At 41.9% G+C, this 13011-nt stretch overlaps 1 protein-coding gene and 1 long non-coding RNA gene across 3 annotated transcripts in view; one reads left to right on the plus strand and one right to left on the minus strand.

Moving 5' to 3' along the window:
• Positions 1–8894, minus strand: part of LOC139036284 (uncharacterized) — a 35049-nt gene extending 26155 nt beyond the window's left edge. Inside the window, exons 1-2 of the long non-coding RNA XR_011488994.1 lie at positions 8707–8894; positions 7625–7750 (exon numbers count right to left, since the gene is read on the minus strand). This is a non-coding gene — a long non-coding RNA (uncharacterized lncRNA). The remainder of the gene's footprint in view (positions 1–7624; positions 7751–8706) is intronic.
• Positions 8701–13011, plus strand: part of RB1 (RB transcriptional corepressor 1) — a 119684-nt gene continuing 115373 nt past the window's right edge. Inside the window, exons 1-2 of one of the 2 annotated variants that reach the window (XM_070471245.1) lie at positions 8701–9235; positions 11959–12085. In XM_070471245.1, the coding sequence (XP_070327346.1) occupies positions 9108–9235; positions 11959–12085 (255 nt within the window). In that variant the 5' untranslated portion in view covers positions 8701–9107. The remainder of the gene's footprint in view (positions 9236–11958; positions 12086–13011) is intronic. The other variant, XM_020876523.2, reaches the window with a different exon arrangement.

Raw genomic sequence — 13011 nt, forward strand, 5'->3', positions numbered from 1 at the left:
TCTATCCCATCTCCTTTGCCACATTCTATTGCCATATTCCATTAAAGTTCCACTCACCCTCGAGAGGATTGGGGCACACGGGGCAGGGATACTAAGGGGTAGGGATCACAGAGGGCCACCTTCAGAGTGTGTGGTCTGCATTCTCCCACCACAAATGAATGAGAGTTTCAGTTGCTTCCTATCTTTGTCAGCATGTGGTGTTGCCTTCTTTTAAATTTGAGGCATTTTAGTTGTTGGAGAGTATGATTTTGAGTTTCCCTAATGTCTAATATACTAAACATTTCTCCATGTGCTTATCAGCCACTCATATATCTTCCTTTGGCAAATGTCTTTTCAAGTATTTTGTCCATTTAAAAAGTAGGGTTGTTTGTCTTTTTATTACTGAGTTGGAAGAGTTCTTTATACATTCTGTTTACAAAGATTTTCACAAATAGTACTGAAATTACTGAGCCTTTATTTGGAAAAAATGAGCCATTACTCCTATATCACACTACATAAAAATTAAGCTAATTGATATTTAGACTATTATACCCATGAACTACAGAATACACATCTTTTAAAAGACACAGATTTTCCAAGACAGACCACAGGTTGGGCCATAATACAAGTCTGAATAAATCTCAAATGACTGAAATCAAACAGTATGTTTTTTGAGCTTAGCAGATTCAAATTAGAGGTCAATACAACAATATCTAGAAAATGCTCAATTATTTTTGTGTATTTGTTTTTATCAATTCTTGTGAAGTAAGTGCTATGATCACTAACTACAATTAAGGATTTGTCTATTTCTCCCTTAAGTTCTGTCAATTCTTACATCATGAATTTGAAGTTACATTTGACATGTGCATAGTTAAAATTATGATATCTTCTTGAGTGATTCTTTTATCAATATGAAATATCCTTTTCATCGCCAGTAAAACTCCTTGTTCTGAAGCCTACTTCCTTTTTTTTTAATATTTGTTTTTTATTTGGCTACACCGAGTCTTAGTTGCGGCATGCAGGATCTCTACTGGCAGTGTGCACACTCTTAGTTGCAGCATGTGGGATCTAGTTCCCTGACCAGGGATTGAACCCAGGCCCCCTGCATTAGTAGTGCAGAGTTGTAGCCCGTGGACCATCAGGAAGTCCCAGTCTACTTTCTTTTATATTAAAATAGAAGCTCTTAACTTATGATTAATATTTTCATGGCATATTTATGTCCATCACTTTAACCTAGTCGTGTCTTTGTATGTAAAGTAAATCTCTTATATTACTTCCTTTGTGGCTCAGCTGGTAAAGAATCCACCTGCAGTGTGGGACACCTAAGTTCAATCCCTGGGTTGGGAAGATCCCCTGGAGAAGGGGAAGGCTATCCACTCCAGTATTCTGGTCTGGAGAATTCCATGGACTATATAGTCCATGGGATTGCAAAGAGTCAGACATGACTGAGCAACTTTCACTTTCACTTTCTTATTTTAATAAAAAGCATATTGTCATGTCTTGCTTTTGATGCTCTTTGGTGAAAATGAACATGAGACACAAAAATAGAAATGCTTTATTCTCATTCCCTTAGATCTATCCACATTCTTGTTTTCCAGTGATTTAGCCACAGAATGTGGTGTTGAATCAAAATCCCATTGGTCCCCATTCTAACTGGAGTTTAGCCTGGTGCCAAGACTTTTAGCTTGGATTCTCTAGAAAATAGAGCCTAAGGGCTATTTGAGAGAAAAAGGAGTGAAGACAAGGGAGTGGGCAGGGGAGGAGGGGAAACTAGTACTGGGTTGCCAAAAAGTTTGTTTGGAAGACATTATGGAAAAACCCGAACAAACGTTTTGGTCAACCCAGTATAATAGTGTAGTACTAAACTGGCTACTTATCACCCTACTTGTCACCCCACTTATTTAACTTATATGCAGAGTACATCATGAGAAACGCTGGGCTGGAGGAAGCACAAGCTGGAATCAAGATTGCTGGGAGAAATATCAATAACCTCAGATATGCAGATGATACCACCCTTATGGCAGAAAGTGAAGAAGAACTAAAGAGCCTCTTGATGAAAGTGAAAGAGGAGAGGGAAAAAGTTGGCTTAAAGCTCAACATTCAGAAAACTAAGATCATGGCATCTGGTCCCATCACTTCATGGCAAATAGATGGGGAAACAGTGGAAACAGTGGTTGACTTTATTTTTTGGGGTTCCAAAATCACTGCAGATGGTGATTGCAGCCATGAAATTAAAAGATGCTTACTCCTTGGAAGGAAAGTTATGACCAACCTAGACAGCATGTTAAAAAGTAGAGACATTACTTTGCCAAAAAGGTCTGTCTAGTCAAGGCCAGTGATCATGTATGAATGTGAGAGTTGGACTATAAAGAAAGCTAAGCACCGAAGAATTGATGCTTTTGAACTGTGATGTTGGAGAAGACTCTTGAGAGTCCCTTGGACTGCAAGGAGATCCAACCAGTCCATCCTAAAGGAGATCAGTCCTGGGTGTTCATTGGAAGGTCTGATGTTGAAGCAGAAACTCCAATACTTTGGCCACCTGATGTGGAGAGCTGACTCATTTGAAAAGACCCTGATTCTGGGAAAGATTGAGGGTAGGAGGAGAAGGGGACGACAGAGGATGAGATGGCTGGATAGCATCTCCGACTCAATGGACGTGAGTTTGGGTAGGCTTTGGGAATTGGTGATAGACAAGGAGGCCTGGCGTGCTGCGGTTCATGGGGTCGCAAAGAGTCGGACATGACTGAGCGACTGAACTGAACTGAAACTGGCTACCCAGCTGACTGCTCAGTGTTGTGGGCACATGCTAGGCATGGGGATACGCTAGAACAGACACAGATCTACCCTCATGGTTAGAGCTGGCTTTTTGGGTATGTAGACCATGCAGTTCTGTAACACTGCACGTTAGAAAGGCCTTGAGCTTGATTTAAAGCTCTGTTGTCACCATCTTGGAAGTCTCTATAATTTTCTACATTTTCATTTGGCACTGAGCTCCATGAATTATGTTATCTGATCTTCTTAATATAAATTACAGTTTAGTAGGGGAATTGATGACGTTTTCTCTCCTGAAGAGTGTGAACTGGTGGCCTGGAGAGAAGGTTCTTATGGCAGGAGAAGAGAACAAAGAGATGAAGAATAGCAGCATTCACAGTGCCTGCTGCTGGATGGATGTCAAGATACATGAGTGCAGCAGCGGAGAATCTTTTTTTGGTCTTCTGCACTTTTTCCCCCTAATCATAAACCCTGAATAATTCAGGTAAACTGAGTAGGTTTCTATTTCTTGAAACCAAAAAGAATCTAAGAACATACATGTGGGAGGTGACTTAAATCATGGGAATGAAATAGAGCAAGAATAGAAGAGAGATGAAGATCTTCTAGGCCAGTGCTATCTTACACTACCCAGAAAGGAATGAACTTTCAAATTTTAATTTTTTGTGAAAAATAAATTTTTGGAAATTAAAATATGAAAAAGTACTAGAAAAATGAAATGAAAACAAAAATGACACACCAAACACAAGGTCACACTTTTAAGTATTTCAAACAGACATAAAACTACATTTCAAAAAACAGAATTAAAACTAAAAATAACATAAAAGGAAAAAACTATAACAACTGCACTTTGTTCACTGAAAGTGTACAGATAGGTGATTAATATAGAGAATAGCTGTTGTTGCTGCTGCTGCTGCTAAGTGCTTCAGTCGTGTCCGATTCTGTGCGACCCCATAGACGGCAGCCCACCAGGCTCCTCCGTCCCTGGGATTCTCCAGGCAAGAACACTGGAGTGGGTTGCCATTTCCTTCTCCAATGCATGAAAGTGAAAAGTGAAAGGGAAGTAGCTCAGTCGTCTCAGACTCTTAGTGACCCCATGGACTGCAGCCTACCAGGCTCTTCCATCCATGGGATTTTCCAGGCAAGAGTACTGGAGTGGGTTGCCATTGCCTTCTCCAAGAAAACAGCTAATACACCCTTAATTTTCCATCATTCCACAGTCTAAACAAAAGGTTGGCAGTGAAGTGAGAATTTCTCATATTAAATACTATAACAATATTTAATATTTTAAGTCTGTTAATACTTGAAGTTTTTAACATGATAAATGGAAGTGCTTCTTGCTTGTTAAGTCCTCTAACGCAGCTTGGTTGCTGACAAGGCCACTAGCATAATGTGTATCTAAATTGTTTCTATTTCGTTGTTGTTGTTGCTGCTGTTTCCCGTGTTTTATTTTTATTTTTTTGGCCACACTGTGGGGCAGGCGGGATCTTAGTTCCATGATCAGGGATCGAACTCACACCCACTGCAGTGGAAGCGAGGAGTCTTAACTGCTGGTCCACCACACAAGTCCCTAAACTGTTTCTGTGTTGTATTTAAGAACACTAATAGCAGAGCAATCAGTCTCTTAAATGTATGTTTAAGGAAATTGAAGAAAAGACTTTACTTTTTTTTTTTTTTTTGCCACAAGGCTTGCGGGATATTAGTTCCCCAAGGAGAGATAGAAACTGGGCCCTGGAAGCAAAAGTGCTGGGTCCTAACCACCGAGATTTTAAAGCAAATTCAGCAAGCTCAGACACTCATTCTTAACTTTTATTCCAAATGAAGCAAATGATGCTTTATTTTAAAAATTCATTTTCAATTCTTCATCAGTAGACTGTTCCGAAGATTTATCCTATTACGTTAGTAGTTACATTTAAATTATCTTTCAACGAAAGAAATAGATTCTGGATTCAAGAATTCCCTATGTGTGTTTATTTTCATAGAAAATAAAAATTCAAAATCTTTTCTCAAATTCATAGTTCTTTTTTATATTTTATATATAAGTGCCACTGAAATTTGATGGCCTTCTTGCTTCATCAGTCAGTTCATAGTTTTAGCACTTGGCTATGAGATATGGCTGTGAACTCAGTAGATGGGGAATTACACTTCTGAGCAAAGTTAATACAAGCACTCAGATCTTTAATTATTTGGAATTACTTCTCTGGTTATTATTCAGTTTACTACTGTCATTGCTAACCCACTACTGATGTGTCTTTTCTTGACAAGACAGAAAAGGCTTATTTCACCATCTGTAATTTAGGGTTAAAAATAAATGACACAAATTTTGCTTCCCAACTTTAGCTCTGAACTTCAAAAACAGGCTTGATTAAAAATGAAAATGGCTGCAAAAATAAAATGGCTATAAAAATAACTAGTTATATAAAAGGAAAAATTTACATTTCCACATATTTTTATTCACTTTTGGCTTACAGTTGACAAACTAACCTTAAAAATTTCACTCTTTCACTAATGTGGTTCTATAGCACATGACAAGGACACAGACCTACAATTCATGCCACTGACCTCCAACTTGCCAGGCAAGGAGAAATCTGAACCACTCTATACTCTGTTTAGCCAGAGTATAATGATCACATGCTTGGATACAGCTGAAATGTTAAAACTTCTATAAATGCTGTGAAGCATTTACTCTTTTTTTTTTCATGTTTATAGAATGCTAATTATATTTTTGTGACCCTCATGGACTGTAGTCTACCAGGCTCCTCTGTCCATGGAATTTTCCAAGCAAGAATACTGGAGTGGGTAGCCTTTCCCTTCTCCAGGCGATCATCCCAACTCAGGGATCGAACCCAGGTCTCCTGCATTGAAGGCAGATTCTTTACCGTCTTAGACAGCAGGGAAGCCTGAAACGTTTACTCTTAACTTCTGTCCTTATCTCCTTGTGTACTAAACACAAGTAGTTTGCAGACTGGCACTGTCCAAGAACGACACTTTAAGCAGCACTGCTAGGAGAAAACTAGTAGGGGAGTTTATGAAGTAACAGAAGAGAGAAGGGGAACAAGGAGACTATGAATTTGTGGAAGACTAGGGAAGCTTTAAGAGGAAGTAGTTCACTGTGTTAACTGCAATAAAGGTCAAGTAGGTTGAGACCAAAAGGAAGCCATGAGTTGACAATTAGGACACTGGTGACCTTTGAAAGTGGTTTCAGTGGAGTGCTGGAGGCACCACTAGAAGGCTGAGGAGTTGCGAGAGAAGCACAAATGGGGACTACTCTTTCAAGAAGCTAGATGGGAAAGAAATGGAAACAGTGTGGTAGTTTACAAAGAGGTCAAGGGACTTCCCTGATGGGCCAAAGTGGTTAATCTGCCTTCCAATGCAGGGAACAAGAGTTTGATCCCTGGTCCTGTAACTAAGATCCCACATGCCACCGGGCAGCTGGCCTGTATGCTGCAATCACTAAGCCCTCCAACTCTAGAGCTGGTGCTCTGCAACCAGAGAAGGCTCACACACCACAGTGAAGAGGCTGTGCACCAGGACAAAGACCCAGCACAGACAAAAAAAAAAAAAAGAATCAAAGAAAAAAGTCGAAGGCAGACTTCTTAAGACTACGGAAGACTTTAAAAATAAAAAGTCTCATATCACTGAAGGGGCCTCAAACTGAAGAGAGTTCTGTCTCTAGGTAGAAAATCTAAGAAATAATTTTTTTTGTTTGTTTTTTTACAGTAATCTTTAAACTACTGTGAAGGTGCAGAAAGATCAGGGGAAACTTTCTTGGGGAATATGTAGACTTTCCAACACTTCTTTGGCAATGCAACAGAAAGCTGTGGGAGGAATGTAAGGATTTTAACTGACTCAATTTCTCCTGAGTTTTGTATAAACAGTTTATTTTGGCTGCACCAAACAGTGTGTACGACCTTAGTTCCCCAACCAAGGCTTGAACCTGTGCCCCCTGCTTTGGAAGTGGAGAGTCTTATCCACTGGATTTAACGCTCAGAGACTTAACCACTGGGAAATCCCAGGACTTTAAATGTATCTTACAACTGAGAAATCTGTGAGCTATCATAATTACGGTAAACTCAGGTATTGACAAAATGGGTTTAATAAAGCAAGTCATATCTATATATGAAGAGAGTTTACTTCAGTTCCCAGACTTTCCTCTGCTTTCCCTCCCTCCCGAGTTTTAGCAAAGAAGCATTTACTGTGTGCCCAACACCATGCTAGGTACTAAGGCTACATTAATGACTGGTCTCTATATGGAAGGAGTTCACTGGAGCAAAATTTTTGGTTTTGATGTTTTTTGGTGGAAACAAGTGAAAACCCCAGCTCCATCAAGGTCAGCTCCAGGGCCAGTCAAATCAGAGGCTCAGTCATGTCACTAAGGACCCAGATTTTCTGATATTACAACTGAGCTATCTTTAGTGTTTCTGCCTCATCCTCAGGTCAGCTTGTCTTAAGTCACTATGGCTGCAGCGATTGCAAGTGACACATTCTCAAAATAGTTAAGGGGTAGAACTATGTCATCTGTATCTCATTTTAGAGGCTCCCAGCAGACTATCTTTGATCTTGCAAAAACCAAAACTGCATCTTACAAAAACCAAATTGTATCCTGTGCTCCTGACTACTGTACTCGAATCCTGGGAAAGATGAGTGGAATTACTGCTGTGATGGTATTTGCCCTCTGAAGTTGGGTCTGGGCATGGACCCTAACACCTGATAAACTTTGAGTCCCCAAGAAAGAGTTTCTGAACTTAGGCAGAACTTGTTGAGTAGGCCAATAACTGTTAGCCCTTTTTCACATTCTGGCATAAACCATACTATACACAGAAAATGATAATCCATTGTATGGCCCACAGGGATAAACCCAAAAGCTACCACTTGCCTGAAGGCGTCGGCTGCCTCAGCCTTGCTCAGCTGTTCCAAGGATGAGGGAATTCACATCAGAGCACAGCTGTATTTTATTCACAGCATCTCAGTTGGGAAGCTCCGAGCGGGCAACCCACAGCATCTGCCAGCGAGACAAAAGCAGGTACTCAAACTAGGCAATCTATTAGCATAAGTAAATACCAAGAGACAGGAGACACAGTTTCTAAGTCAATGTTTGACCATGGTAATTCCTGCAAACTCTTTTCTTATGTCTTTGTACTTTGCATATTGCTATTTCTCTCTTCTTGGTGTTTTCTTTAACACAGCATAATGGATAAGTAGAGTCAAATATATCTGGGTTCAAAATCTCTACCACCCATCGGCTGTGTGTGTGTGTGTAAGTCACTCAGTCGTATCTGATTCTTTGCGACCCCATGGACTGTAGCCTGTCAGCTCCTCTGTCCATGGAATTCTCCAGGCCAGAATACTGGAGTACTGGGCAAATGAATTAACTCCTCTGAGCCTGTTTTCCCTATCCAAAGTGTAATACAACTCATTTTAAACGGCTTTTTCTGAGGATTCAGTAAGATAAAGAGGTAAAATGGCCAGAACAATCCCCTGTGCACATAGTAAGTCCTCCTTAGATGTGAGGTCCTGGCAAACTTCTATTCAAATGCCCCTTCTCCTCTGAAGATGTCCTTTAGACGTTTCGATGGTGCTTCCTGGTTTTAACGCTATTAAAACCGCGCAGCACCTTGTCTTCCGTTCTTTGCCCGCAGGGCCCACCCCTCTTCCCTCAAAGAACTCTCAAGAGGCCAGTTTCGTCGTCCCATACTTCGTCTCCGCTAGTAGTGGGCAAAACCCAGCTCCTCATAGGTGTTCCAGAGGGTGTTTGTTTTTGTTTTGGCCGACTTCGCTTAACGGATTGGGCGGGAGGAGCGCGGGCAAGCGGGAGGGCGCCGCCCAAGAGAAGAGGGGCGTGTCCGCCCCGGGTGCGCTCGCCCGATACTCGCCGGCGGGGGCCTCGGCCGCAGCCCCGGACCCACCCGGCTATAGCGAGGGGGCCCGCGCACCCACCGGGCCGGGTAGCTCCCTTACCCGGCCACCCACGCCCGCAGGGGCGAGTTTCGAGGAGAGGCAGGCTGAGGCGGCAGCGGCTGCCTCCGGGCGGGCGCCTGGGTTGCAGGCCCGGGGCTCCCCGCCCTCCCGGCCCACGCCTTGCCTCGCCTCGCCCAGAACCCCGGTGCCCTCCCGACGCCGGCGGGCCCGGGAGCCTCGCGGACGTGACGCCGCGGGCGGAAGTGACGTTTTCCCGCGGTTGGACGCGGCGCTCGGTTGCCGGGCGGGGGAGGGCCGGCCCGGTTTTTTTCTCAGGGGAACGTTCAAATTATTTTTGTAACGGGAGTCGGCCGAGGACTGGGCGTGCCCGAGGTGCGCGCGTCCTCTCCCTTCCCCGGCCCTCCTCCATCGCCCGCCGGTGCCTGCCCTGCGAGCGCGTCATGCCGCCCAAAACCCCCCGGAGAGCAGCCGCCGCCGCCGCCGCCGCCGCCGCCGCGGAGCCCCCGCCGCCGCCCCCTGAGGAGGACCCCGAGCAGGACAGCGGCTCCGAGGACCTGCCTCTGGCCAGGTGAGCGGGCCGAGCCACCGGCGGCGGGCGGCGAGTGGGGAGGGCGCCCCGAGGCTGCGTCGGCGGGCGCCGCGGCGTCTAGGCGGGGGCGCGTCCCCGCGGGGCGCCGGTCCCGGCGGGAGGACGGTCCCCCCTCCACCACCCGTCGCGGCGGAGCGCCCGGAGGGAGCTGACAGGAGTCTGGGTGCGGGCGCCGCCAGGGGAGGGCGGCCGGGAGGGGGTCTCGGCTCCAGCTTGACAGGTGTCGGGCGGGTGGGGCTCGGGTCGCTGAGCGAAGTGACAGGTGCCGCCTTTGCTCCGCGAGACGGCCCTGCGCATCCGGCGGGTGATTTCGAGACCCCATCACACGCAAAAGAGAAAAAAAGAAAAGAACTAACTGGTGTCTGCTGGACAGGTTTTTCTCCCCGTTGAGATCAGTAGTCCTCCAGTGGTCTTTTGACTTTCTCTTTTGGTCTCCTGCGATGCAACAGTTGGAAGTGGTTGTTTTTTTTTTTTTTTTTCCCTCTGGGCGCGCAGCTGTATCTGAAGCCCAGGCCTGGGAGAGACAGCCAGAAAAGCCTTGGATGCGGCGGCAGAGATGCCCGCGGACGTGACGGGCAGGGTCCTGGGTGTCAGTTACCCCCCAGGAAGCTCGGCTGAGGCGCCTTGTGGCCTTCTCTTAGAAGGGGGTTTTCGGTTCTTGGGGATTCACGGCCATCGGTAGTGACTGGTGGAACGTAACTCTTTAGAAAGAACTCGTGCCTGGGTAAAAATATTGTGAGACGTTTAGCCCAAGAGCTTAAAAGTTCCTAAACTTTTCTCTTGTTTTCCAAAACTTCTTGCGTATTTTCGTTGGCTACAGCGTGCCTCGTTATTTCTTCCATTTTGCCTTTCGGCTTTGAGCCAGCAAGGATCCTGGTGTCCTTGGGGTTTTTTTGTTTGTTTCGTTTGTTGGAGTAGAAAACGAGTGTTTTTGTGCTCACATGGAATTGTTTTTCTTCTCCTAAGTAGATTCTAAATTTAAGCAAGTCCACGATAATGCAGTGGAACTTGACAGGGAGATAATGTATTGCAACATCTTATTTTTCTTGATTGTTATGCTTTATGTTTAGAACCAAAAATTGAACGAGTATAATTATCCATTATTATTGTCAGCAGTGGCCCTGCTTTGAGACTGCACATCAATTACAGGGAATGGGACTCCTTTCTGTCTCCCTTCCACAGTTCTAGTCCATCAGCAGGTTCTGTTTCTCTCACCTCCCCCTGCACTAACAGAATTTGAGACAAATTGTTAAAGATTGGGAAAGGCTTTTGGAAATGGCTTGTGAAAGGCTATTAGATAATAAATTCATATATGACTGTCTTATGAATTAAAAATCATTCTCACTAGTGGGGGGGGGGGGGGGGGAAGCCCAGGGATGTTCTAGGAGAAGACGTTAGTTTCTGATTAAACTCTGATATGTCCAGTATTTTCCAGTTTCCCTTTGGTAAGAACAGTGAGGTTTACTGCAAAGAACTCTTACGTTATCCACAGAGCTTGGAAGCATTCTTGAATATTGTAGAGTAACCGGAAATATTGAAGTTCTGGCCATCACCCGGGAAAAGAAAGTCTTTGTTTCTATTTTCCAACACTTCATTTTATATACTTTTAAATGATGAAACTATCACAAATTCTTTAAGTCAGAACCATGCAAGATAAAGTCTGTTCTTCATTATCCTTACCCATAAAATGTGTCCTTATGGGCTGTCAAACTACAGGTTAACTATTTAACAAGGATAAAACCACTGCCTGGCAGTCTGAAGTTGAGAAATTTACCTGGGGTGGGTTCAGGGCCCAGTCCAACTGCATTTCCAGTGATGGAGCCCATGTCTACTTTGAGAATTGGGAGTTTACTTAAGGGAAACAGCACACCATTTTCATTCTTGAGATAACCAAAAGTTAATTATGTTTCAGAGGAGGTTGGCAGTCTGGAATAGTGCTCAAGGGCATGGATTATAGAGTTAGATTATTGGGTTTCTATCAGGGTTTCTGACATACTGCCTGATTTCAAGTGAGTGCTTTAACTTCTCTGATTTGGTATTTGTAAAACAGGGATAATAAGAGGATTTACCTAACAGGGCTGATGTGGGGATTGAATCTATCTTCATCTAAGGTACTTTGTGTGGGATCATAATAAATACTAAAAAATTATTAGCTATTCCTTGTACTACTACTATTATTATTAGAGGTCAAGTAGACATTAAGTGATTGAAAAAGAATTAGCCAAGAAGAGTTTTTTGACTGCCTGTCTTGGTTAAGGAAAATCAGGAAGAAAAGGCTGAATTTAATCATCATCTAAGAACTACTAGTAAGTAGGTTAAATAAAACACTGTGAAGGGTACACTGCATTTTAGCAAAAGTTAATGATATTGAATTGGTTTTGTAATATTATCTATTGCTTTCCTCTTGCTGTTAACCAACCCAACTTTCCCAAACAGTTTTAGATCTTGTACTTCCTTTAAGCTATTTTGCTGCTCTGAAGTAGTAAACATTTTTCACTGTGTGGTATTACCATTCTGGAAAGACTGAAAAAGATAAATATATGTTTAAATTCTGAGTGTAATTTTTTCAAAGATAAATAAGATTCTAAAGTATTTAGTGATGCTGTCTTTCAGGATAGTGCTATTCTATGCAAACTATTGAAATGTTTATCTAATTAATTTGATTGTAAATATGTGCCTATTAATATTTTTTCATTTGGTAGGCTTGAGTTTGAAGAAACTGAAGAACCTGATTTCACTGCATTATGTCAGAAATTAAAGATACCAGATCATGTCAGAGAAAGAGCTTGGTTAACTTGGGAAAAAGTTTCATCTGTGGATGGAGTATTGGTAAGGAATGTCAAAATTTTTTGAAAACATTTTTTTAATTTCAGAAATAATTTTTAATCACTATAAAAAATTTTGAAACTGGAAAATTATAAAGCAAAGTTACTAATAATCCTATTACCCAGAGGTAATTTATTTCTGATAACATGAAAAATTTAAAAAACCCAACTCTCCATGTAAGCCCCCCACCAAAGTATTTTAAAGCAAATCTTAGGTTTCACATTTTATTCATAAATAGTTCACTATGCTATAAAGACTTTTTAAAAAACAAAATGACTCATAATTTTAATATCATAATATATAATCAGTATTGAAATTTCCTGATTGCCTTATAATTATTTAGAATTCAGAATCTTTGATAATATTTTGATATTCCATTTTTTTCTTGAATACATATGCATATATATTCAACATCTATGTATATAATAATATCACTAGCAAATAATTATTGACACTTTATATGTACTGGGGAATATTGTAAGCACTTTGTAAGTAACTCATCTGACAAGCCTTTAAGTTGTGAAGTATAAAATGCTTATTTTAAATGTAAAATCTTCATTTTATAAATGAAGATACTGAAGCTGAGTGAGATTGAGTAACTTAACTAAGGATCCTGACTAATAAGATCTAAAACACAGATTTGGGATCATACATATAGTTATATATGTAATTACATGTAGTTTTGTATCTTAAAAAACTATTTTTTCTTAACATGAGCATTTTATGTTGTTAAGTATTTTTTGATATATTTGATAATGTCATTTCCAGTGGTGTTATGATATTTTATCCATTAGATGTATTCTGATTTGTTAGCTTACTGTTATTTGACATTTTCCCCCCAACTTTTTGGAGCTGTAAAATTATGTGATAAACATCCTTTTTTGTAAGAGTGATACCTGGTGCAAATTTAAGTCTTCAGTTACTTGTTA

The sequence above is a fragment of the Odocoileus virginianus genome, chromosome 8 (genome assembly GCF_023699985.2).
Source record: "Odocoileus virginianus isolate 20LAN1187 ecotype Illinois chromosome 8, Ovbor_1.2, whole genome shotgun sequence".
Taxonomy (NCBI): Eukaryota; Metazoa; Chordata; class Mammalia; order Artiodactyla; family Cervidae; genus Odocoileus; species Odocoileus virginianus.